At 46.5% G+C, this 27,274-nt stretch overlaps 2 protein-coding genes across 2 annotated transcripts in view; both read left to right on the forward strand.

Annotated features, from left to right (window-relative positions):
• Positions 1-7,370, forward strand: part of GALNT10 (polypeptide N-acetylgalactosaminyltransferase 10) — an 81,985-nt gene extending 74,615 nt beyond the window's left edge. Inside the window, exons 11-12 of the mRNA XM_071443416.1 lie at positions 268-417; positions 1,305-7,370. Of these exons, the coding sequence (XP_071299517.1) occupies positions 268-417; positions 1,305-1,472 (318 nt within the window). The 3' untranslated portion in view covers positions 1,473-7,370. The remainder of the gene's footprint in view (positions 1-267; positions 418-1,304) is intronic.
• Positions 7,371-10,700: 3,330 nt separating this feature from the next.
• Positions 10,701-22,215, forward strand: SAP30L (SAP30 like). The gene is made up of 4 exons (XM_071443417.1): positions 10,701-11,157; positions 12,919-13,041; positions 14,648-14,746; positions 16,645-22,215. Exons 1-4 carry the CDS (start codon positions 10,972-10,974, stop codon positions 16,771-16,773), a joined length of 537 nt encoding a protein of 178 aa, XP_071299518.1. The 5' UTR covers positions 10,701-10,971; the 3' UTR covers positions 16,774-22,215.
• Positions 22,216-27,274: the final 5,059 nt, after the last annotated feature.

Here is a 27,274-nt window from a genome sequence, read left to right on the forward strand (position 1 = left end):
ATTGCAGAGACATCCAGGGCTGCTCTAGTACCCAGGCTGACCAGCATGGCTGGCTGCAGCAGCACAGGCTCATTTCACATGCTGTGTGACAGCTGGTACAGAGTCCCCTGGTCAACAGTCCCTGTCCCCAGACACAGGAGGAGTTTTTCCTCTAGGGGAGACTGTCCTTCCCTTGAAGGCATCCCCACCCTGTGGACACAGGGAACACCATTCTGCCAGTGAAAGTATTATGACCAGCCATTGTGAGGGTCCTGTTTGTCCTGACAGGTTTTCACCTTCAGCTGGAGAGAGGACATCCGTCCAGGGGATCCTCAGCACACCAAGAAGTTTTGTTTTGATGCCATTTCCCACAGCAGCCCTGTGACCCTCTATGACTGTCATGGAATGAAGGGGAACCAGCTCTGGAGATACAGAAAAGTGAGTCTGTGTGTGTGGGTGTATTCTCATCTAAGGTGTCAAATTGCCTGAGGCGCTTACGTTTCCTGAAAATGTCACCACAACGTTTTATTCCTTCTCTTGGTGTAGCTGTAATAAGAGAATCTGCAGACAGCCTGTTGTCATTGTACCATTGGTTAAAAAGAGGTGACTCCCCTGTTTCACTGGTTAGAAAGGTGAGGACCCCAGGGCTCCTGAGCAGGGGACAATCTCTGTGCAGTGTCCCCATAGCTGACAGTGAGGTAGTGTAATGCCCTTGAGTTTGCAGAGAGGTGTTCTGAGAGTTGGTTTGTTCTGAGCACTGCAATGTCCTGCCAAAAGCAGATAAGGATTTATTCATTCTCCCACTAAGCAATGCCATTGTAGGCCACAGGTAAGTAAATTCCTGTCTAAGTGCTCTGTCCTAGTCCTTGCAATCTGCTGGCATGGTGCCCCAGTGGGATGCAGCAGGATTCCAGTGAGAGCCCCTGGGAAGCTTTAGAGGGTCCCAGTGCAGGTGAGGGATTGGGCTGCATTCTCTTGGAAGGGGTGGGATTCAACAACATTTCATTGAGAGCCCCTGGGAAGCTTTAGAGGGTCCCAGTGCAGGTGAGGGATTGGGCTGCATTCTCTTGGAGGGGGTGGGATTCAACAGCATTCCATTGAGAGCCCCTGGGAAGCTTTAGAGGGTCCCAGTGCAGGTGAGGGATTGGGCTGCATTCTCCTGGAAGGGGTGGGAATGAACCCAGACACTTGTCAACCACTTAAGTATGGAACAACTTCAAATACACCCAAGTGACATAATTGGTTTTTAAGACTTCTTTCTGTTGGTTTTAAAACAACTTTTCTTCTCCACTTAAGCAACCTGACATCAAATTTCTCTCCTCCAGGACAAGACTCTCTACCACCCAGTCAGCAGCAGCTGTATGGACTGCAGTGAGAGCGATCGAAAGATCTTTATGAATAGCTGCAATCCTTCATCTCCAACACAGCAGTGGATATTTGAACACACAAACTCAACCATCTTGGAAAAATTTAACAGAAATCTTGATCTTTAAAAGACTGAGAGAAAATATATATATATATTTTACAATTATAGTTTTTACTGGGGAGGGTTACAAAAAAATTTTTTAATACTTTTTTTTAAACACTTAATGAAGGTAAAAGGGAGAATCTCAGGAGAAGGTTAATTAGCAGGCCAGTCTTTATTGTGAAGATGCTGCATCCTTCTCTTCTGGGGATGGTGGAATTTTAAAGGCTTTGCCAGAGCCACTTCTGTGCTGAGACTGAACAGAAACTCTGTTTTTAGAGGAGTCTGAATGTGTTTCAAATGGCGCTTTTTATTTTTTACCTTTTTTGTTTTGTTTTATTTCCCACTGGGGTCTGGTGTTAAATGATTTTGTTATCCAGGACCCTGCAGGACTTTTTGTAGCTGCTATACCACCCACTGAAGCATTCCCACATAGATGCTTTATCTTCCAAACTCCATATAAGTAAAATATTGAAGACAAGATTTAAGCCTCCAAGCAAAAAAAAAAAAAAAAAAAAAAGCCCATTATTGTAAAATGAAATGTGTATTTTTTTTTGCCCAGAACCAAATATATTTCAAACAGGTTGAGTATTATTACTTTCCAAATCATAGCTCTGATGAAGGAATGAGCTCTAGTGGAAGTGCAGCCAAGTGTTGGGAATATGGCTGTTGTTATTAGCCATGAGGAATCTGAGTTTCTGGTCCATTCACTTTGCAGTCAGTTTGTCACTCACTGTTGAATCTTCAAGGTGAAAGATTAGCAGAGGGTTTTTAAATAATAAGTTCTTACAGGTAAAGACTTTATGCTAAGAGCCTTTGGATATCAGGTTCCAAATTTGCCTCTTATAACCTTTTTAGCACAGACATCTCTAGGATTTCTGAGTTAAATCTACTGCATGAAGACAATTTCCATTCTTCCTTTAAAGCTTTGAAGGCTAAGTTAATTTACAGTTGGTGTGAGCAGATTAATTCAGGATAATAAAGTCAGGGCTGAGATTAGCCATTGGTCTTTATCCATTTGTTCATCAGTCTGTAGTTTCTTGAGTCCTGTGTGGTCAGTGGTGTTCTAGCCTTGTGGAAATGTGCTATTAATCTCTCATTTCCCAGCACCCACAGCTCTGTACAGTTTACTGTGACTGCAAATCTGTTTGCTTTAGCAGAGATGTGGGACTGATGGACCCATTTTCCTGGTACCCTCTCTTTTGTGCAGTGAGTGAGCAGTGCAAGGTGTTACCCCTTCTGGTTTGGCTGTGGGGTCTGCCAGACATGAACCAGGATTGTCTCATCCCAGGAGCTGGAATGTACTGACACTAAAGAATGAATGGAGGACCATTGGTTCAAGTCTATCTGAAGCAAGTATTTTTTAAAAATCTGCTTTAAAATGAAGTTGTTGCAAAAACACATTTACTAGTTCCCCTGACTTAGTCTTGTACTGAAGGGAGCAGTGGCATTTTCTGGTAAAAGCTGGGAATGATGATGAATCCAGTGAACAGGATTCCTTTGGCAGGAATTGCCCAGCTCCTTGGTTTGTCTAGCTGCCCATGCAGGGGTGTTGCAAGAGTAGGTAGGAGGCACCCAGTTCTGGGGTGATGAGGAGGGGACCTCTGTGGGATGCTTGATGAGCATGGTTAGCACATTGCCCCTCCTCAGAGGCACAGGGAAGCTCTGCTCTGGGATGTCTCTCAAGTGAAGGCAAGGAGATGCTTCCCTGGTGTCCCAAAACAAGCAGGGTAGCTCCCTCTGCAGAGCTCCAGAAGCAAAAGCCCTTTTGTTGCCAATTGCAGGGTTGTGTCCCATGTTTCAGATGTGTTGGAGGCCATGTAGGGCTGTGCCTGGCAGCTGGGAGCAAACAAGGACACAGCTGTCTGTCCCCAAACTCTCCAGTCTGGTGTATTGTGTAGGACACGCTGAATCTGTCTGTCCCCAACTCTCCAGTCTGGTGTATTGTGTAGGACACCCTGAATCTGTCTGTCCCCAACTCTCCAGTCTGGTGTATTGTGTAGGACATGCTGAATCTGTCTGTCCCCAAACTCTCCAGTCTGGTGTATTGTGTAGGACATGCTGAATCTGTCTGTCCCCAACTCTCCAGTCTGGTGTATTGTGTAGGACACGCTGAATCTGTCTGTCCCCAACTCTCCAGTCTGGTGTATTGTGTAGGACACCCTGAATCTGTCTGTCCCCAACTCTCCAGTCTGGTGTATTGTGTAGGACATGCTGAATCTGTCTGTCCCCAAACTCTCCAGTCTGGTGTATTGTGTAGGAGGCTCAGAATCATTTCCACCTCTCTCATTCACACAGCTGAGGCCATGTCTGACCTTTCCTGCCAACTTAGCTGGTCCATGGAGGAACAGGAAACATAGGCACTGCATTGCAGCTGGGACCAGGCTTTGCAAATTTTGGTATCTAAGATCTTGGGAGTGAAGAAAGAAAAAGCAGCCCTAGACTTCCCTTGTGACAGTTCTGCAGCAGTATTGGATGGAAGTGAGACTAGCTTCAAGCAGAGTTGACATCTTATGTTCTCAGTTACTACAGTATGTCTGTCATTACATCCCTTTGCATTTCTGTGGGAGCCTGAGTCACCTTCCAGCACTTTGTGTCTGACTGCTGCTTTCCCTAAGTTATTAATGCTCTCATTAGCAGAGTAGTGCTGACTGTGGAGCCACTAGATGGCCTGACTAGATGTCTTTATGAATGTTTTAATGCCTGTGGAAGAAGAAGCTGTTTGTCCATGAACAGTGCTAGTTTTTTATAACTGGGACACAATCAGCATATTCTATAAATGGACTGTAGGTTGTTCTGCTTGCAGGTTGCAGCTTTGTGTGTCTCAGTTTTCTAATGAGAGGATTAGCTTCTGTTTCTAAACTGCATGGCTTGCTTTGTACTTGGGCTCACCTTGTGAAGGGAGCCCTTGCTTGGCTCACTGGATTCTTGCTTCAGAGAGAGCTGCAGCAATGAACAGATCTTTTACCACTTGGTAATCTTAATTTGGAGAGAAAGGTCAGCTCTTAGCAGCTTGCACCAACAGATTAAGCAATAGTTGAGGCAATTCCTATTTGACAACCACCACCAGTACACAGAAACCAGAGATTTAGTGTCAGTGCTTGCAGCAGGTCCATCTCAGTGTGGTTGATCTCTTTTCTGAAGGTTTGGGATCTGAATGTGGCAAGAGCCTCACAAATTCTGTATGCTTCTGACTAGCTCACTGGGCTTTGAGCTATTAATTATCAGTTACACTTTTCAGTACCCCAGAGGCTTTGTTGACTAATGCAAAGACTTAATATTAGCCAACCATCCACTGATTGAGAAATATAAGCTGTATTTTATCATCTGCATCTTTAACTGAGCCTTTGCAGGGCAATCTCATTAATTATTCTAATTACTTTTGGTTATTTGTAAGCAAAATCACTAAAGCATGAGTACATAATCAAATCTTCACATCTGCATGCAAGTCAAGACTGGAGATTAAATACTGATGATTATCTAATGCCAAATACATGTTTTCATATTTTCCCCCCAAAGGTATTGAAATACCCCTCTCTTTGTGGCTGCATAAGTTTTGCTGCTTTTAAGTATCAGAATCCCTGACTACAGGGTGTGTGTTATGTTGCATAAAAATACTTTGATTTGCTCTTGAAGCTGTTGTTGATCTATACTGGTGCTAATCTCTAAGGCCTACAGACAGTAAATAGGTTTGGGGCTCTCATATGTGCAAGGTGTCTTTTCTCATACCTAGGAAATTAATTATCTTTTTCAAACCACAATAGAAGAAAGTGTGAGCCTTCCTGAAAGGGGAATACAGCATCATTAAAATAAAGATGTGCCTTTTTAAATGTAAATGTACAGCAAATGCTTAAACTTGAACCATTTCCTAGTGCCTTGCTGGACAAGAGAGGAGAGGGGAAGGGGTTGGGGGATAAGGATGTAAGAGAAAGCTTGACTCCTGCAGGGTTTGTGTGGGGGATTTTTTTTTTTTAATGTCTGATTTTCAGTGCAAAATTTGTGTGAACAACAGTAATTCAGAAGCTCCTGGGCTCCCTCTGTTAAATCGATGTGGTTAATGACTCTGGGGAGGTTTGTCACTCCTAATAGGAAGACTTGGAAAGGTTGGCAGCTTCCTCTGGGTGTGCTCTAGCAGCTGAAGCTGTACTGGAAGATGTCTTGGTGAGCTGCTGGATGTTTCACCTCATGGTGATGGCTCGTGATTTCACGGGCATGCAGGATCCTGCATTTTATTTTCTAAGTATGCAAATCACAAAAAGACCCAAAAGCATATAAAATCTGTAACAGAAGTGTCTTTCAGAAGAAATTGATGCCTTCCATCACTGGGAAACTTTTTCCAGAGTGTATTAAAATCTGTAATACAGAAGTAGCAAGAAAGCAATTTCTCAGCCTAACTTTCCTCATGGCTGGTTTTACAGCAGTCTGTGCACAGGGCTTTGCTTTCCTTCACTACTGGAGTGTTCCAGTCAGCAAACTTTCCTTCTCCCTGAGAGTCAAACAGGCAGCAGCAGCATTGCAGGAGCACAGTGCTCTGGGGCTGTGGCAGCAGCTCTGCTGGCTCACATCACCCAGGGGAGACATCTCCTAACAGTCACACTGGGCAAGCATGGAACTGCCAGGTGAAAAGGGAGAAGATTTTATTCTAAATTGTCTTTCAGGATACAGACAGGGACTTGGAATTGATTGGAGAGAACAGCCAGCCTCTGGCTGTCACGCTTGCAGTCAGAAGAGCCCTGGTAAAGCCAAGTGTGAAGCAGCCCAAGTGATGCAGGTGTACCCTCATCCCACAGCCACTTCCAGCTGCTGGGGCTCCTGGGTGCTGGGTGCTTTCACAGGTTACACAGCAAAGGGGAGCTGGCTGGTGAGTCAGGAGCACTGGGCCCTGCTCCCAGCTGCCATGGCCTGTTACTTACCTTGAGCAAGGAAAGTCTGTGTGCTGCAATTCCCAGCTTGTGTAGGATTCACCTTTAAGTGCTTTATTTTCTGACCTAATGAGTGTTGAGTCCAGATTTTAAAACAAGCTGCAAATCCTCACCTGGTTCAAGTGGAGAGAGATGTGGTGGGTGGAGAATGGGAAATGAGATCTGAAATTGCCATCAGCATTCAACACAGACTCATCAATTCATTTCATATTCCTCATTAACCAGTCAGATTGATTTATTCACATTATAAATTTGAAGTGTAACCAAAATAAGCTCACCTCCTGCTCTGATTTCTACTTTGTAGTGCCCTGCTTTAGCTTGGAGAATCTGTATGGAACTAGGCAATGATAGATCATGGAAACGCTAATAAAAAACCTGTGTCTGTTTTTGACTCTGCCTCTGCTAGCTGAGTACACTCCTCCATTGACTGCATTTGAGCTTTCTTGATGCTTCTGTATGACCCAAAAGGCTTCAATGATTCCAGCAGTTGTGAGTGATTTGGGAGTTTATATAAAGCCATTGGATCAATGTGGTTTTAAATATACTAGTTCAGCTCATGGAGAAAAGTCTTAATCCCTGGTAGTGAGCAAACAAATGTGAACTTCAGCCACAAAACAAGATAAAAACTGATCAAGCTAACAGCCTGAAACCTTAGCCCTTACGATAACAGCAACAAATAGCTTTAGCCTCTAGGGTGGAGAAGGGAATTGGTTTCAAAATGCATTCTCTAGGATCTCGGTGATTAGGTCTAAGTTTGTCTGTACCTTGTACTGCATGCATTTTCTCTGTAAAACTGGATGGTGCCTCTTGAATCAGTGTGTATTTATTTTGTGCGTATTAGGACCAACAGCCTAATATCTGGGGGTGGTAAAGGACTTGTAGCACTTTAATGTAGTAGCTTTCATAAATTGGGAATCATTGATAGAATGCCTAGTGTTTTTAAAGTTGAATGGACTTCCTTTTATAATATATTTAAAATAAATTTTTAATGTGTTTTCTGAAAACTGCGTATGCAGACGTGACTGTCCCTGCCTGTTTTGCTCCAGTGATTGATTTCTCTTCTACTTGTGAGAATAAACTCAGCTGCCCTGGTGTGGTGTTTCCCCAGCACAGGTTTCCTGTCACTCCATGCCCAGTGGTGCAATCCTGAAGGAACCATGGATGTAATGGATGACTTGTGCCCAGGTAGGACCCTCCTGGGGTGGACTGGCCTTGGCAGGGCACAGGGGGGGAGCACAGAGGAACAGAGATGATAACCCAGCTGTGACTCTTCTTTCTGTGCCTCTTGGCCTTGGGAGTGACTGCTGGGAGATCCATCCCCACCCCTTGGTTTGCAGGGGAGGGCTTTGCAAGGCTCATGGCCTTGTTTGTGTTCTGATCTCCACAAGAGAAGTGTATCAGCATTGCTCATGTTCCCACTGGGACCTTCAGTGCTTCCTACTGTCACCACTTCATTTCTTCAGTGGCCTTCTCAATGCTCCTTTTTACTCAGCTCCACTGGGGGAAAAACAGATGGGAGACAAACAATAAAATGTGTGTGTGGGTAAAGGAGCCTTTCTGGGGGGACCAGCAAGGCACAATCCCCAGGGGAGACTGTGCTGTGATTCTTGGCCACGGGAACATTGCCCAGGGTAAGGATGTGCCAAAAGCTGTGACAGTTTAAGCATTTTAGCAGGTTCAATATGTGCAACCCTAGAAAAGTGCTGAGGAGAGTGGGAGTCTGGGGGAAGGTGCCAGAGCAGTGTTTTCATTGGCCTCCCCAAGGTACTGTGGAAGGAAATGGTCTGATTTCTGATGATGAAAAGTTTAAAAAACCCTTCTTCCCAGGACATCTCAAGCAGCACAGAGCACTGGGAGAGAAGTATTTCTGTCCTGAGCCCCCTGAATGGCTCCATTAAAATATTAAGTTCCAGATGACAGCTACACTGACTTTTCTTTAGAGGGTAGTGCTGCTCCAGGTGAGATTTACAGGCCTGCACAGGCTTCTCAAATTTGATTAGAGGCTGACTGGGATGGCCAGGCTATTACTGCTTCAGAGGTACTAAAGCTGCCTGGGTACTGATGGGTTTATGAAACATTGTTTCTCACTTCATTGAAGCTCCCACAAAGAATTATTGGATCAGGTTAGTGATAGATACCTAATAAAGAATGTCTCGATGAGGCAGTTTATTTTGCAGAAAGCTTGTTCCAGACTAGCAGACTGTGAAATCTGGAGGTTCCCACGAGGATAAATATGCTGAAATAAACTGCAATTATAAAAACACCTCCATGCTTTTTTTTTTTTTTATTTGAAAGACTGAAAAAAGTGTCATCGTGTTAGCCTGAGCAGGAGGTAATTAGCATCGAATTAGCAAACAGGCAATGACAAAAGCTGGGTTTTTCCCTCTAGTGAGCATTGCAAAAGGACTTAAAACCTTTTTATCTGCAGGGATGAGAGGTTGCAGCCCAAGATGAAATGCAATCTGATGGTCAGTACCAGCCTGTTCTGATACTTATGGTGCCTGTTTCTTCCCAAAATATAGGCAGGGAGCACCTGCACAATCTCTTCCTCAAGGGGACAGGAAGAAGTTCTGCTTGTTCCCCTTTATCTCCTTGCTTGCAGTTATTATCATCTGTCCCTATAATCCTTCTGCGAGATTTCCTCAGCCAGCCATTTGATTTTTATTGGTAATGTGAAGATAAAGCCAGAAAGCTTGTTATCAGCAGCTCTGAGATCTCTGTCAGCCTCTTGGTGTTTTCCCTTTCCCCCAAACAAGGGAATATCTGTATGGCTTTGCCAGGACGCTACTACTTCAGGCAGGCAGATTCCAATCAGTTTGGTCTGGGGCTTTTATAAGCCGTAGTGTTTTACTGTTTTAGATCTCTTTGCTAACTGCTTGTTTGCTCTGTGGGTAAAGCCATTTGTTTCCAGCAGCTTCCCGTGAGAACGGCCGGCTCCGAGGGAGCGTGTCCCCAGGAGGGTGCACTGTGGTTCTCTGTGGTCACATGCACAAACAGAAATTACTAATTGCCCGAGGGCACCCGCAGTAAAAGCCACGACAAGAGGCGGGGCTGTTGAGGAGTATGAAGTCTCTGCCCTCCAGATCTATTCTGAGGCTTGTTTGGTATTCTAAGGAGTACTTGGAAAATACAGATTTTGGCTTTTCTCAGTTGTCTGGTGCAGAGCATGCAGAACTGCTTGCCAGCGTTGCTGTGTGGAGCAGGCTGAGCTGATGACCAAGGGCTTTAAAAGAGTCTCTTTCTTGCGAAGGTGTTTGGTGTGATTCAGCACAGTTCACCCAGTGCTCGCTCACATTGTTCCATGGGCAGGATTTCAGGCTTTGAAGTCATTTTAGTCGATAGAACCTTTCTTCTGCCTGAGCAGAAAGTCCTTTCTTCGGGAAGATGAAATCCTTTTCCTTTTAGAGCTGCTCAGGAGCTCTGACAACAGCATTTGCTGTCTGGTATTACAGAAGTCACAGCATTTCCAGAAGTTACAGCTTCTCTTCACAAATCAGCAGGAATTTCATTCTTTCCCTGCCACCCCCAACTTTGCCTCCTCCTTTTTTGTCCCCTTTTTTATTTTTGGGGAGATTTGGGGGTTGGGGTGCGTTTTTTGTTGTTTTTTAGGGTTCCTTTTGGTTTGGTGGGTTTGTTTTGGTTTTTTTTTCCTGAAGATGAAAAATGCGAAGTTTAAAGTCACATTGCTTTGAGAAACACTTCTCCAGGTCCCATCTTTTCACTATCCCTGCCTTGTCACCAGGAAAAAAAAAAAAAAAAAGAATAGGAAAAAAATAAATAAAGACTGTATTTCTTATAACGTAAAAAATTATAGTTCAGCCAGGAACTCCAGCCTAGGCGATGACCCAAGAACAGGCATTTGTGGCTATGCCGACCCGAGTTTTGTACGAGGGCCGGGTGGGAGCCGCAGCTCCAGGCCTGTTACAGGTCAGGGTCTGTCACAGGAGCGGTGCCGGTGCCGCCGCGGGCGGCTGCAGGACCCCGCGGTCCCGCGGCTGCATGCGGGCGTCCCGTGCGCGTCTCGGCAGCAGGGGAAGCTCCAGGCCGGCGGGGCCGGAACGCCTCTCGCCTCCTCCGGGCGGAACCAGCCCGGCACCTGCCGAGCAGCGCGGGGAGCGGCCGGCTCCCCTCAGCGCCGGGCGGCCGGGCCGGCCGGCCGAGCCGCCGCTCCCTCCGCGCGCCCCTCACGGCGACCTTCCGGCTGCGGGGGCCGGGCGGTGGCGGCGGACGGACAGCTCCTGCAGCCAATCGGCGGTCGGAGCGGCGCGGGGCGCCCCGCCCCTCCAGCCGTGCAGACCAATCAGAGCCGCGCTTGCGGGCCGGGGGCGGGACTTCCGCGGCCGGGGAGGCGGTTTTGTGTGTGCGAGCGCTGCGCGGTCCCGGCTCCCCGCGGGCGGCGGCGCTTGGGGGGCCCGGCCCGGCCCGAGCCCGCGGGCAGCGCTGAACGGCGGCGGTGGAGGGGGGGTCCCCTCCCCTGCCGTAGTGGGGGGCCCCCGCGGAGGCGGCGGGGTCCCCCCGAGGGCGAAGTAGTGACGGCGGCTCGTCCCCCGGTTGGTCCCCCGGTTGTCGGCTCCCCGCGCGGGGTGAGGGGCGGGCAGGTGGGCGATGAATGGGTTCAGCACCGAGGAGGACAGCCGGGATGGGCCGCCCGCCGCCCCCTTTTACGGCCAGAGCTGCTGCCTCATCGACGACGGGGACCGCTGCGTGCGCCCCGCCGGCAACGCGTCCTTCAGCAAGAGGATCCAGAAGAGCATCTCGCAGAAGAAGCTGAAGCTGGACATCGACAAAAGTGTGAGTGCGGCCTCGGCCGGGGCTGCCGGGCGCTGCCGAGCCTTCCGGAGGGGCGGCTGGGCCGGCCCCAGCCGCCACCGCACTGCGGTGCCTCCGGGGAGATGCGGATCCGCCCGGCGAGTTGAGCTCCCGGGCGGCCGGGGGGGTTCGCGCTGGGGCTGCGGGGCTGTGCGGGGCACACCCGGTGCCTCCGGACCGCGTCTGCCCGTCCGCAGCGCTACAGCGCTCGGGAAAGGGAAGGACGTGCCTGGGTGGACCCGGCTGTTCCCCGGGTGCAGAGCCGGCTTTTCCCTGTGGCTCTGCCCGCTTGCTGAAGCTCAACGTAGCTAAAGCACTAAACGCAGTGTTTGGGAGGCGGCTGGTGTGCGAGGAAGCAAAGGAGAGAGCTGTCAGTGTTCGGAGGCAGGAGTGCTGTTCCCATTGCGGGCTCGGGTTGGAGAGGCTGCTGCTGTCAGGTGCAAACAGCGCTGTGCTTGCTGCTTCAGTCAGGCGGCACTGACGTTACTTCTTTAATTGGTAAGAATTGGTGTTGTGGTGAAGCAGGTTAAAGACCGAGCTGGCGGTGAGATGCGCTGCTTCTTCAGCAGGGTTTATTCGCACGCAGAACAGCCCGGTTTGCTGCCTAATGACATTGACAGCTGTCAGCTCGAGATACAGACGGGATATTTGCCCAGCAGAGAAATAGGCAGAGCAGAGCAGATCACAGGAAGAATTTCTCAGAAGTGACTTCGTTAACGGAGTTCAGCTCTGTATGCTTTTTTTTCGCCTGATCTGTAAAGATCAAAACCGCTGAAAACAAAGCAAAAGCAAAAAAAAAAAAAGGTGAAGTTTTGAGTCAGTCTGTTTGGCAGCTCCCCCAGTTGATTGGGTCCCTTCTGCACAGCCGAAATGCATCGTGTCACGGGAAAAGTGACTCAGTTTGAAACATATTCTTAAAAAATAGAGCATTTCTCCCAGTTGTAGTTCTCAGCAGATTTGTCTAGTGGCGTAGTAATTTCTTGCATTTTAGAAATGAGTCTTTGTTGACAGATGCCAGGCTTTAGAAACAAAAAGGGGAAATGAGACTAATGCAGTCAGAACAAAGGGAAAGTGTAAAGCAGGCTGCATGGAGTGAATTTGGATGTAGAGTGCCTGTGTTATCTGAAGATATTTTGCCTATATTATAGGTACCAAATAATTTGGATCATTTGAAGTCCTTTGTTTTGCTAACTCTAGTGACATTATATTTGTTAAAAGGGAGATTCCATTGCTGAACAAGCAATCAGAAGGAGGGTATTCTGCATTTGATCTGTTTTAATTGAGGTGATCAGCCCAAGTTTTATTTGTCAAGGTTTTGAAACACTTGCCTTAATAATCTTCTGTACTATTCAAGCCAGAAAATTCACAAGAATGCAATAGAATACATTTTTGGTAGTTACCTGCTAGTAAGTCCTGAAATAAATGCACTTCCTCCAGACAAGCACCCATTTTTTTTTTCTGACATATGATGCAGCCATAAAAAAGAAATTTATTATCTCCAGAGGTTCAGTTCAGCTGGAGCTTGAGTTCTTTGTTTTCTTTGCCTTTAGTCTTTGTAAGGTGAGTTATCTCTGAATAAAGAGTGTGATATCAGGGCTGGGATTTAAGATTAGAAATTCCTTGATGTCAGTCGGTCACGCCAGTCTTGAGGGATGCACCTGACACTGCTGTTGGAGTGGCTGCTGTTGGATGCTGTTTCACAGTATCTTTTTTGATTGCTTTTTCACCACTTCTGGTTCTCAGGTGAGACATCTGTACATTTGTGATTTCCACAAGAACTTCATTCAGAGTGTTCGGAACAAGAGGAAGAGGAAGACGAGCGATGATGGAGGTGACTCTCCTGAGCACGACACGGATGTTCCGGAGGTTCGTGGGCTGCTTTACCCCTTCTTAGCATCTTGAAGTTTCACTTGGATGTTCTCATCTTTCAGAAAATGTTTATATTTTAAATTGCAAGGCCATTGAAGCTGCCGTGGAGTTAATTTCACTTTCAAGGAAGAATTTTTTCTAATGTGTAGTGTCCTAATTTTCTTCATTCCCCTATGAGTTCTTTGCCCATGTAAAGTTTTCTATAAAAAGAGCTGTGATAAGGTAACTTCATGTACATACAGTTAAAATTGTATTTTAATCTGTTTTTCTTAAGGCTAAAAATAAGCTATTTTTGGTGGTGTCTGATGCCCTAACATAATTCCTTGTTACTGTGTATGCATCATTTTGCAAACACACTACAGAATTCAATAGGTCACTCTCTTTGATTGGGTATTTGATACCCAGAGATATTGAGCTGCTCCAGATATTTGCATAATGGTATTTTTTAGCACTATTTAAATCTACCTTTAAATAGTTTGTGACACATTTTTATTTTCAGGAGATAGGCCTGGGGGAAGTTTTCTGTGATAGAGAACTCTAGAATAATCCTTTCTCTGTGCCACTGCGTGCTGCACTTCCTTCAGTGATGTGTCTGGTACTGTTGACATGGCAAAAGTTGTGCAGAGGTGATGTTCAGAGAAGCAGAGCCCTCTGCTGGAAATGCCAACCCTTTTGGCAAAAAGCTGTTTATTTCTGAAAGAAAAAAAAAAAAGCCACCAAGAGTCATTTTGCCAGCAAAGCTGTGTCTTGGTGCAAAGCTGGTGCACACACCTCTTGTGTGGAGGTGTTGAAAGAGTAGCAAGTTTTTGGTATGGAGTTGTTTTTAAGATAACCTGACCTTTTTTTATCACTGTTCATGTTTCCATTCTACAAGCTTCTCCATCAAAACTTTCCTGTTCAAGCTTGCAGTAGTTGCCAGGGTGATTGCTGAAGACCCAGTTGACATCTAAAAATGTTGGTGCTGTAGAGCACACAGAGTATTTGGTGACTGAAGCCTGATGGATGCACGTCACCCAGCTGAACTGGGAACTCTGCACCATGTCAGTTTTAATGTCATTTCCCTCTCAGTTTTCAGCAGAGATTCCTTTTGTCTTTGAAACTTGGCATTTCCCACATGATCTTCATCTTCCTTGCTGTAACCTCGCCACCACCCCCTTTGCTTCTAAACTCTGCACTTCCTATTTAAGTATTTGAATTTCATTTCATCTCTGTACTCTGTTTTATGTCACAAGCCGTTTGTTCAGTGCCTGCTAAATTGTTATTTCATGTGTGAGCTTTTTAAACCTTGTGGGAACAAAAGGTTCCCCTTTGCTTGGAGGTTGCAGAGGTGTAATTGAGAGCAGAAATTGGCCAGCAATTCTGTTGACAGCATGTGAACCAGAACAAAAATTTCTATTTCCCTGGGGCTATTTTGGTCCTTTAGCATTAACAAATACAAAATATACTTAGGTTTGTCAGTAAGACAAACCAGTGTGGTTCTGAGTGCAAGCAAGGAGAAGTCCTGTTGAGGAAGAAGTAGTTATTTTTAGATATTTGTAGATAAAATAACTACTCACAGAAGCTAAAGGTAGTGCTCATGCCTTCTTCTCTTTATCACTTGCAGGTTGACTTGTTCCAGCTCCAAGTGAACACCCTGCGACGTTACAAGAGACATTATAAGTTGCAGACTAGGCCTGGACTCAACAAGGCTCAGCTTGCAGAAGTAAGTGAAGACAGCAGTGGTGTTATCTCTGTTACAAGAAAACTTTTTATCTCTTCTGTTCAAGGGCAGATTTTGTGGGCATTCACACCTGTGGAACTCACTGGTACAGACCAGGTGCCCCCTGGAAGGTTTCAGGGAGTGATGCCAGCAGAAAGCTGCCTGCTTGCTTTCACCTGGGACAGGCTTGGAAGGCACAGACAGTGGCTGTTCAAAGCCTGTTTCAGTAACATGCTTGTCTCTGCTTCCTTTCCCACCTTTTTCATAGTCCCAGTTGGTGCCCTTTAGGGAACAGAAACAGGATCCAGTTTTTGGGCGTTATCTGGGGATGGCTGCTCAGCTGAAACTCAGATTTAACCCACTCAGCGTCTCCCAAAGTGCTCCTGTTAGTTTTTCTTTCCTCACAGGCACTTGAACTTGTTGGAATTACTTATTATTAAAGGCAGCATCACTGTCCATGGATCCAGAGTCTTCATTTCCCTCCCTTGTCCTGACAATTCTGTGTTATGAAAGGCTTTTTTCTTAAGGGCCTCTGCTGCTTTCTCACCATATGGGCTATTTGTTCAGAAAGAACTCTCTGTATCTCTCTGGTATTTGGGCAAGTTGTGCTTGCTGTGCTTCTGCTCTGCTCTCTTTCCTGACTTGATCTGAAGCCATGCTGTGGGAAAATCTTCTCTAAACTTGAAAAAACTGCAGTAGTTACTGATTAGTACTAAGGTTGATTTTCTAAGTTGTGGCTTTCACAACTGTCTGCCTAAAACTGTCTGGTTTGCTTTTACTTTTGATTTAAAGAACAAAAACCTGACAGACCAAAGAAGTCAGCAAGACATTGTCTTTCTTTCAAAGTCATCCAGGGAGTGAATATATAGAATATAGAGAATGTGCAGTGTAGGGCATGTAGGAGTAAGTTGAACAAAGTAGGGTGGCGTTGTTCCTCATTAGCAGTCCTGATTTGTCATATTTTAACTAACCAATTCATGTCTGTCAGCTGCCTCCTGCCATGAAGGACTGCCTGCTTAAGGAATTTACCATGAATGTACCCAAGAGGAAAGAAAAGATCAATTACTGTGCAGGCAGAAAATAAAGGGAACCTAACTTAAAGCTGTCACACAGTTCCCAGATTTCCTGTGAAGCCTGAGCAGCTTTGACTCTCTGCTGGATCCTCATCCAGCTCCCATGCTTGAATCACTGCTGCCTGAGGCTCTTTCACTCCTCATGCTGTCCCACTGTAAGGGAAACTCAAGCTTCCATAAATCTCCTAGGAGTGACTTATTGCTCAACCTGTATCAGAATCCTGTTCTAGAGCTGTGTTGGGTACCAAAAAAAGTTTCTTCTATGTGAGGAGCAGATCTTGTCCAGCTCCAACATGTTTTCTACTACTGTCAGAGAGGGGTAGCCCTAACCAAACCCTAACCCTCCCATTGCAAATTCCCTGATGTTCTTTTCAGTGAAAACCTAAGAGTGCAGAGGAAATCTTTTTGGCTAAAACTTTGCTCCACCTGGTTCACACAGCAAGGTGCTGCAGCGTTTCTGACACTCTCCTTCAGAACACAGAGGTGCAGGGAAAACTCCCTCGCCAAATAATCTCAGCACAAAATGTTGCTGAGGAGAAGCTGTGCTGCTTTGGCAGGAGGACATTCTGGCTTCCAAATTCCTCTTGTAGGTTGGCTGCAAATCCTGCTGACATAGCAAGGCTATGCTGTGTTCATACACACATTCCAGCTGTAAAGAGAGAGGGAGGTAAATGAGGACTGACAGTTGGAATTGGTGCATGTTTCACTCAAAGGATAATGCGCTCAGTGGCCATAAAATCGTTTTTGGAAAGTGAAGAGAAACCCTGTTCTGAGTATTTCTAGTTTTTAATTCCAGCATTTCTGTCTCTTTACCTGTTGTCCTTCTAGACTGTCAGTCGTCATTTCAGGAATATTCCAGTGAATGAGAAGGAGACACTTGCATATTTCATCTACATGGTGAAGAACAACAAGAGCAGGCTGGACCAGAAATCAGAAGGCAGCAAACAACTCGATTAAAGATGAAGAAGGCTTGGAATAAGAGAGACCTTGAAGGAACATGTGGTATTGTGCATTTTAGGTTTATAAAAACTGTTAAAATATATTGTAAATTTTTTTAAATGCAGTGTCGGGATGACAGAAAAAAATATAGACATTCTTATGAGGAGTATTTGAAAACATGTGTCCAGCATGTTTCCGAAGACTTCTTCCCCTCATTTCAAAGTCATATTGGAATAAAGAAATGAGGATAATGGGGAAACCAAATAAATCTGTAGAACTGTGGAGTTTGTCAACTTGGTGTTTTAAACCATTTCTGGAAATCTACATCTCAGTGCAATTCAAATGCCAGATGGAATTTTTTTCACTGAATTCAGGCTGCATCACAAACCACCATGCAGTTTGTCTTGGTACAGGACTGGAAGAGCAGCAGAGATAAAATTCATGATCAAGGTGCATGGGTCAGAAGTTTGTCTGAAGCTTGCTGCTCACCTACACATGCTCTGTCTTGCCTTGAGTCAGTGCTTCAAGTCCCAAACTTCTACAAATGCTCCAGCTCACCAGATCTACTCCAGTGAACGCTACTTGACCATTCTGAAATTGATGGGGGTTTTTTTGCCATTTTTTTTTTCCTTCTGACCCCATCCGACACAGATGCCAACCAACTCTCTGCAGTCTCTTTTCTAATTTCTTTTAAGAACTCACTAATTAAATTTTCTGTAAGCATTTAAAAATTTTTGCATTTCTCTGAATGTGGTATTAAGGCAAACACAACCTATTTGCTATGTCTGATCATGTTGGTAGAAGTGCTTATTTAATTGAATTATGCATATTTCAGTGATGATAGGTAAAACAATGGCTTGAGACATCAGTCTCTTAATTTCTGTGTCAGATCAGTATTGGTCACAAGTGATGTGCATTTTATACTGAAGCTTTAGCAGGTGGCACAAAACTGCTGTGTGCATTCAGGGGCTCTGTTTAGTATAAAGCAGATTTATGGGTGAGGCACCATAACCAGGGCAGTGATCTGACTGGAGCATTTCATGATTCATTTCATTTCCCTTTGCAATGGGCAAGAAGCATCACAGCATTTGCCTTTCATGAACATTACATGTGCTTTCATGAGAGCTGTGTGAGTGAGGGTGGTACACTGGTGCTCCCTGGCAGGGCACTGTAGGAGGAGATCACCCTGATTTTATTTAAAGCCGAGGTGCCCTTACAGATAATACAATGATTATTTTGGCAAAAGGAGCTTTTAAAAGTGTTGGTCATGACTGACTGTTCTCCAGTAACCTCAAATTCTCTTCAGGGGATCTCATGATTTAAAGCACTGCTCTGTTTCTTTGCTGTCCTGACCAGTGTCTCCATTCTGGTACAAGATGCCAAGACTCCACATAGAGAGGATATTCTTAACAAGCCTTAAGCAACGAAATGAACAGTAGAAAACTTCAGCTAGCATTTTGTAAATGGCAGGTTTTATTATTTCAAAACTGGATGAAGCTTTGTTTAAGAGCTGAACACACTGGTCATGGTCCCAGCTTAGTACTGCATTGTGTTTTGTAAGGCATGAAGGGTTCACTTAGTGAAGCTCTTGTTAAAGCTCTCCCAGGGTCTCTTTAAAATTGAAGTCGCAGTTTAAAGCAAGTTGTTCACATCACTCTGAATTGTTTGCTAATACTCCAAAAACATGTTCAACAAACTTCAACATGTCTTAAGTCCTGTGTCATAGGCAGAAATACTCTGTTATGGTACATGTCCCATTTGTGACATCTGGGGAGTGTGATTATTTCAGCATTTCCTTGTTCAATTCTGTATGGATTTTTAGAACATCATACAAGAGAGAGGTTCAAGGAATGAGGAGAGAATGTCTTGTGTCAGTATTTCATGAATGTTTAAAAATTTCCTATTTGTGCTGATCCTTTCCTTATTGAAAGGGTGGAGTAGTTCCCACATCAGTCAACACGATCTGGCTTGTCTCATTCAGGACAGATGGTTAGAAGGGTACATTCTCTGACTGCATGTTAACCTTCAAAGTGCTCATGTAATCAGAGGATGCTACCAAGGGAAAAGGAGTTTCTGAGTTGAGAGGGTTGTGCCTCATAGTGATTCTTCCCTCCACTGGTCACTGGTGAGGCCACACCTCGAGTGCTGTGTTCAATTCTGGTCTCCTCAATTCAGGAAGGACATTGAGGTGCTGGAGCAGGTCCAGAGAAGGGAAACAAAGCTGGTGAAGGATCTGGAGCCCAGGTCCTGTGAGGAATAGCTAAGGGAGAGGAGGTTCAGGGGGCACCTTCTCATTGCCTACAACTCCCTGACAGGAGGGTGCAGCCAGGTGGGAGTTGGCCTCTTCTCCCAGGCAGCCAGGGACAGGACAAGGGGAAATTGCCTCAAGCTGCACCAGGATAGCTGAGGTTGGACATTTGGAGGAATTTCTTCACAGAAAGGGTGATTAAATGTGGGAATGGGCTTCCCAGGGAGGTGGTGGAGTCACTGTCCCTGGAGGTGTTTAAGGAAAGACTGGCACTTGGTGCCATGGTCTAATGGACACGGTGGTGTTTGGTCATAGGTTGGACTCGATGATCTCAGAGGTCTTTTCCAACCTAATTGATTCTGTGATTCTGTGATTCTAGACCAAAACTGTAAAAATGTAGTTTGTTTGGGATTTACTTTTCTTTTTGTGGTTGTATTTTATTTTGTTTTATTTTTAAGAGTAAATAAATCTGTTGGGGTGTTTTAGTAGCCAGCAGCAAAATGATTCTTTTCAAGGAAATATGGTGGCAGGTTCCATCTGTTCAGGTGTATTCACTGGAATGCTTTTGTGCCGAGGTGGTATCCCGGAAACTTTTCTTTTCTTTTTTTCCTGAAATAGTCAATTGATGTTAAACGTGATCCTTGTTGGTTTCACTTCTAAAGCAATTCTACTTTTTTGAAAAAAAAAAAAAAAAATTCTTAGTGAAGTGTGATGATGAAGAGATGTTTACCAGCCATTAGCAGTTGTTTATAAGGTGGAAAGCTTGGAGGCAAGACACCAAAGAAACAGAAGAATCTTTGGCTGTCAGACCCCATGGCCTTATAAACCCCTTGCAAATGCCTTATTACCTTGTTCTCAACTTAGCTAGAGCAAAACACCTTGAGCAACAGAAAGCTGATGGTCTTGTTGGAAGGGTCAGCCACTTGCTGGCTCCCATGCTATGAACTGAAACCACATGTCAATTCAGTAGCAATATCCATGTTCAGGGTGCCTGTGATTCTTGAAAAGCATTTAGTGTCTAATAACCAGAAAACGCAACAATGCAATTGTCGTGTACGATACCGTGCTGTGTGTTCGACTCCTTATGCTGCATGCCAAGTAAAAACAAAAAAAAAAGACTTTCCAACTTTTTATTTTAAATGTCAGATTAAATGTGTTTGAACCTCACACTTGTGAAGCCATGAGGTGGGACATTTTCTCAGCACTTTTAGATGGGACTTGTTGGAAAGGTGTAAGACCCAAATCGCTTTGGCTGGTATGATATTTTTTTTTTTGCATTTTGCTTTTCACAGATGGGCCTTAAATTCTGTCTAGCTTTGAAACCATGGAGCACAAGCCTTGGGGGCATGGAAGATGACCAGATGTCATTTTCTATTTATAATAGTGGAAGCTTATTTCCTACAAGCCTGCATAGGTGACATTCACCCTGGGGCAGAGGAATTGTCTCTGAAGGTCTCCAGCCATTATATAGCCTAATGCAATTCCATAGCCTAGCTCAATTCTCATTGCAGAGTTCCATTAACTTAATTAGAGTTCTGAATAGATCCAAAGCCATTAGTATGCAATCCAAATAATGCAGAAACATCTCTTCTGGGGTTAACTTCATCCTGTATGCTGACCCTCTGCTCACTTCCAGGGAAGAAGAAGAAATCATTGCTGGTAGTTATTGGCTTGAGCTCAACTCAGGGGAGTTGGAAGCATGCAAAGACTCGAGTCAGTAGCAGCCTGATGGCTGAAAAGTGCAAACACATCCAAGGAGGCTCTGTTAGAATGCAGTTTCCAAAATGTCATAATCTGAAAGATTACTGTATATCAACCTGAAGTAAACAATTGCAGTAAAAAGTAATGTTTCTTTTGCCAGGCACTTTAGATGCTCAGCCTGAGAAAAGCAGAGCTTTGTACCACTTCTCTCCAGTATTCTGGTGTCCCAGTTTTCCTTAGAAATGTGGCTGTAAACCACTAGATACCCCAGGGTGCAAAAATTGACCAGAACATGTCAAGCCTAGCATTTCAAGGGAGTCAAAAGTGCAAGCTGGGTTCAGAGAGGCTTTGAACACAAGAGCTGAAATAATCTACAGTAAATGGGAGTTTTCATGTGGGTCATGATGGCACAGGGAGGATAGAGCAGGACATGGCCCACAGGGAGACTGAACAAAACACACTTCCACAGCAGCAGCAGCGTGGAGGGAGATTTGTTCTGTGTCAGCTCTTGTGATGGATATTTTATGAGAGGGGGAGGAGGGTGAGCTGTGCACTTTACATCTTTTGGTTGAGCCAAATGTAAATACCAATGGGAGATCTTCAGCAGGAACTGCAGTTGGAGGGGAGAGGAGGGGTCTGCTGAGGGACTCTTTGTTTAAGTTTGCAGATCCCTGGACTGCCTGGAGCACTAGAGTCACTTTGTCTCTACAGTTTAGAAACGTGGGTAATACAAGGTGGCCTCCCTTCCAAAAGGAGTCCTTGTGCTGCCCAGAGAAAGGACAGAAGAGTCCCAAAGGTGAAGGAATGTCATTGATGCCTCACTCCTTGTGTCACTGATGCCCTTTAATCATGTCTAGCTTATCAAGTTAGGGAGTTCTCATTTTCCACTTTCAGAGTGTAAATGAACTGGTAGGATGTAAGATACTCCTTGCACTTTTCACAGCTATCCCTGGTCTCCTGTTTTTGACTTGCTTGTGAACACAGCTGGTTGGGATGAACTAAATGCTTGAACAAAGTGTGGGGAGAGGGGGAGGCTCCTGCTTTACACCTGAATTTCCCTTGCAAGCTGCTCTGCAGGCCATCCTGTGCATCAGCAGGCTCCAGGAGCCTCTGGCTCACCTGAGCCTTACCAGGGCTGGCTTTACTCCTGTCCTACCCACACCTCTGCTCCACAGCTGCTGCAGGGGAGCTGGGGAGCAGGTAACTTGCAGAATGGTTTGGAGTCTTTTGGCAGGCTTACTGGGAGAGAAAACTGTGTTCCCTCTTCTGTTTCTGGCCTCCATGTGTTGTGCTGATCTTATGCCAAATGTTTTGGACACCTTGTATTTTTAACTATGTAATATAGCTGTGTATTGTTAAAGCAACTTAGTAACTTATAGCAAAAACTGTAGAACTCATTTCTCTGAGGTGTAGGAAATGTCCTGCTTCCACTGTGTATGAGACTTTAACTCTGTACTGTCTGACAAAGATAAAATTCTGAATTTCACTTTAATAAATGATCTATCTAGCAACCAGGCCCACATTCCCTTGTTTGCCTTTCTGCCCTCAGCACTGATGGTTCCAGAGCCAGGGGAGTTCTGCTTTGTGTGGATGTTTTGTGCCAGGCTTCTCAGATTCTCTGCCTTTTCCCACCCACCTCTCAGGGCTGAAAACACTGCAGACATGGAGCAGAGAGTGGCACTGCTCAGTGGGAATGCCAAGCCTGCAAGTACAAATCTGAGGTGATGGGATATTTTCTGACAAACCCAGGTAGGTTGCACAGGTGCAGTTCATGGAGTCTTTTGAATGCAACAAAAATACAACAAAATACAATTTGCAAGAAATACAAATACAAAAATACAACTTGCAAGAAATATAGAGGCTGTTGAAGAGCCACGTGCCCCTGCATTTTGGGGAGTGTTTCTGTGATAGGAATTCCTCCCCTCCTGTATCATGAGGAGTCTCTCAAGTGCAGCTTCTCATTTGATTCATGTTTCCTATTGAATCTTCTTTATGTCTAGTTCAGCCCTGTGCTTCTGCTCCTTTCTCAGGCACATCCTTGGCTTTGTTTCATGCATGATTTACAGTTCCTGTTGTGCAGAGTCAAAGCTGCATGCCCAGCTGACAAGGTGGGCACTGCTCCAGAGCAGTAATGACATGGACCATCCCAGCATTCAAGATCCTTTGCCATGGAATGCTTTGTTTCATTTCTTTTTCTGATATTCCTCCTGACCATCACCCTTACACTTTTTTTGCCGCACTGAGGAAGCAAGTGAAAAAAACTGGGACTTGAGTATTTGTTTGTCTGAATCTGTCATGGTGTTTTTAAAGGCTCTGCTGGCACTGTTTGAGTTGTGCTTTTAGCCTTGATTTTTAACCAGAAGAGGTTGTAGTGAAGCGTTTCACACACTTGGGTTCTCACAGAGGAGGATGATCAGATGTCCAAAGCTTTACACCCAAAACAGATCCTGTTTGTGTGTCCCCAGTGCCTGCCTTTGTGGAGGTGTCTGGAGGCCTTAACGAAGCAGGATCATTTTGGAACATGCTGCTCTGCCACAGGAGGTTGTCCCTGCCTCGGGGAGCTCTCAGGTGAGGAAGGCAAGACCAGAGGTGACACAGGTGGGCACCATGATCACGTCACACAGCCTGTGTCTGTCAAGGGTTTATTAGGAGGTGTCAGGGGAGAGTCTAACCCGGTGAAGGGGAAAACTGTGTCATTTGCATTCTCAAATTGATGACTGGGGGCTCTTCTGCCAGCACAGTGAGAGGAGAGGCAGCAGGGCTAAAGGAGGACAGCTGTAAGCAGCAACCTGTTGTGCAGGTGCTGACTTTAGTACAAGAGGGTGTAATGCAAACTTGTGACAGAAATAAACTGCCAGTTACTCTGTTATTTGTATAGACTAATGAATAATGCTGCTTAATCCCAGGTTTGCTCCCTGCCAAGAAACCCACAGAAGATTTCAACCTCGAAACCAAGGCGGAATCTGCTCAGTGTTTTTAAGATATTCTCACTGCCAGACAAAGGAGCCAGCAGATTGATCTGGCGGCCGGGAGCAGCACATCCCTCTCTGCACCCCCGGCTGCCGTGCGAGGGCAGTGTTCACTCAGCGAGGCAGAGGAGGAATCGCTGCCCCTCCGAGCCCAGGGCAGCCGCGGGGGCACCGGGGCCGTGTCCCCATCCCCAAGGCGCCTCCTTGGCAGGAGCTGGCTGTGCCTGTCAGAGAGCGGAAGCGGGATGATGCTGTGCTGGGATGTGGAGATCATAAAAACGGTTTGTTTGGGTTTTTGAGGGTTTTTTTCCTGGTTGGACATTGAAATTGAACACGTCCGATCCTCTGCGTGAGCCGTCCCGCGGCCTCCTCGCAGCCTTGATGGAAACCAGGCATTGCTTCCCTGCTCCCCGGCAGAAAGGGCAGCACAGAGGACCAGGGAAAAATGTGAATGTGGATTTAATGGTTTTGTGTCTTAGAGATGTGGCTGTGCAGGAGGAGTGTGGGGGGAAGAAACTCAGGGCTTGCTTTCTTTTTTTCTTTTCCTGCTTTTTTAAAAAAATTCTCTATCCAATAAGGAATAACTACACGGCTCCACCAGCATTCAGTCTCACTTTGCCAGGAGCTGGGGTCCATTTTACATCTCTTACCCTTGCAGGCAGTGCTGGCTTCTTCCCTAAGCACCTGAAAACCCCCCAGTGTGCTTTTACTTAATTGTCTTTTGCACTTTCTCCAAGATCTGCTCCCTTTACCTGTTGCAGGAAGCACCCCAGCACCTTCAGCAGGAGTACCTTGGTGCTGTGGGGAAGAGGGAACTCTCAGGTAGCTGAGCTGGCTCTGCTGCTTCTCCTACCACTGCCATGGACTGCCAGAGGGCAGCTATGGGCACCCCACAAGCCCCGTGTCTTCCTGGCCCTGACACCTGTGTGGGCAGAGCCTGTTGGATCCAGCTCCTTTGCACCTGACTTTGCTGTCTGGATTCTCAGCTCCTGCCCCCAGCCCAGCAGCTGTGGCCTGGGAGGAACCCAGGTGAGCAGAGGGAGTTTCAGGGTTCCAAACTCAAACTCATAAATCCCTCCCATCTCAGTTTGGGAGGAGCTCCTGGCCATGGCAGGCAAACCAGCCTGCTCTGGCCCCTGCTCTCCCCTCAGCTGCTCCTGCAGGTCAGTCACAGGCCATGACAATTTTGTCAAGGTAGTTGCAGTTTGAGGGGGGAAAAAAATGCTTTTCCTCTCAATCCCTCAGCCTTCAGCTGCCAGTGATGCCATAAATTCCCTTACTTCTCTGGTTACTGTAAAGTCTTTCAGGGTGGTCAGGACCTGAATTCCTCACACAAAAGAAGAATCAGGGGGAAAGGAAACAGCAGGAAGGGCCTTCCCTGCCTTGGGGATCTGTCACAAGGGCTCAGCAAGGCTCCAAGCCTGTGCTATATCTCAGCAACCCCTCTGCTCCTAGGTGAGCACATCATCCTCCCAGCCTGTGCTCCCCACTCGTGTTCCAGCAGCTCCATGTGACTCCTTGGCCCCTCTGATCAGCTCCAGGGCTCCTGGAGCTGCAGCACCTCCAGGTTTGTTACTGCACTTCAGCTTTGGAGTAACCAGGAGAGACAGAGCTCATCCAGCATCACAGGGCTGTGGCACTGAGTGCTGCTGAGCACAGTGCCTGCATGGTTCCACCCCCTGAGCTGTACAGCTCTGGTCCTCTGCCACTCCTTCCACCCTGGGCCTTAAATCCAGCTGCTGCATGAGACACAGGTGGGCTGCTGTGCCACCCCACAGCACCCACCCTCACCTGAGGCTGAGATGTTGTGGCAGATCACTGGGAAATTGCAGTTGTGGCAGATCACTGGGAAATTGCCAGAGAAGGTGTTTGCTGTGGGGATTGCTCCACCTCTGAGCAGGACAAGAACAGGTAATTCTGCAGAAAGCTGTAGGTCTCCCAGTCCTCTGCACTGGAGAAAGAGCCTTCATGGAGTAAAGGAGCAATGCAGGCTGGCTTTGGAGAGGTAGGGACGTGGGATGGATGATGGGTTTGTCCACTGTTTAAAGGTTTGCCGAAGGTGCAGGACTCTTGGTCTTTTCCCAACAAAGGCAGCTGCATGGAATAATTTACCCTGGGCAGAGCTGAGTGCAAGCAGAGCCAAGCAGGAACTGCCACAGGGGTGAAAACCCAGAGAGTTTGGATTTGGTTTAGAAAATAAAAGCAAGAAAGTAAAAAAAAAAAAAAAAAAAGTCAGTGTTCATCTACCTTTGGCTGCAGAGTCTTCCCGTGCATCATTCCTACAGGTAAGGGTTAGAAATGCATCATCCCTTTAGATGGGTCTGGGCATCATGTGACTCCAGGAGCGTGGGGATTTGAGGAAGAACTATTGAATGTCATGAACTTTGCAGCTGGGCGGGGCTCGGCTGGCAGAAAACCTTCCCACCTGAGCAGGGCTCCCAGGAGACAGCCTGACTTAGCAGCCAGCAACTGGCCTGAGAGGCTCCAAGTGCTGGGAGAGGATCAAAAAGCTCCCCTGGCAGTAAATCTTTCACCTGCCATGTGACTCACTGGGGCTTGTGGCCATTCCTCCGAGGTCGGCCCCGGGTCAGGATTTCTCCTGTCTCTTTAGCCCCCAAACCTGGAGATTTTTGTCTTATCTTTGACGCCATCTTGACACCGAAAACAAATTATGGCCCAATTACCCTTACTCAGAGGGGCTGGGCTACCTTAAATGGCCACAACTCCCAGGCGCTTCCTTAAGAGCGGTAATTAGGGGGGCGTGGGGCGGGGAGGGGGCAAGGACTGGGGGTACCCCTGGCATGAGGCTGTACTTGCTGCCCTGCTTGCCAAGGCAGGAGGGGACATCCCATCCAGCCCCATCCCATCCAGCCCCATCCTATCCCATCCCATCCCGCCCAATCCCCCCCTATCCCCGCTGCACTTTGGGCTCGCTGCTGTCCGGGGTGGGGGCTGCCCTGTCCCCCGCCTCCCCCAGCCCTGTGTCACCGGCTGGGCCAGCCCAGAGGGGCCCCGTGACGGGAGGCAGCAGCCCTGGCCCTGGCCGTGACCTTCGGGACGACCTCGAGCGAGTCCCTGCCCGGGCTGGGGACCGGCTGTGCCTCTCATCCCAGGCTGGGACATTTCCGTGCGAGCCCCGAGAAACACGGGACAGCAGCATCACGGCTGAACCGCCATAGCAACCGACCTGAAACTTCTAAAAAAATTTTTTTCCCCCATCTTTCAGTGTCATTACCCTGTCTTCTCCTCTGCTCTGTCCCTGGGAATTTTTTTGCCCAGGGTTGTGATGTCTGCCCAAAACCAGCAGCTGTTTTGGGAGCTGGCAAATCCTGCCTGCAGCCTGGACAGTGCTCATGGGCGATCGGTCGGGGTGGCTGGGTCTGGGTGTTTCTTTCTTCCCCCCCTTCCCTTTTTTTTTTTTTTTTTTTTTTTTTTTTGTCAGATTGGTATTTTATTTGGCTCCATCCTGTCTACCGAGCTGTCCAGTGTAACCCTTCCCTTGCTGCTTCTGAGATAAGAATAGGCTCCCCCGAGATCAGATAAACAGGCCCATAAATACCTACAACAACAAGAAGCGGGGTCTGGGCTTGGCAGGAAAGGA

This window comes from Agelaius tricolor, unplaced genomic scaffold (genome assembly GCF_023055355.1).
Source record: "Agelaius tricolor isolate 1412-34295 unplaced genomic scaffold, bAgeTri1.0.p SCAF_18, whole genome shotgun sequence".
Lineage (NCBI taxonomy): Eukaryota > Metazoa > Chordata > Aves > Passeriformes > Icteridae > Agelaius > Agelaius tricolor.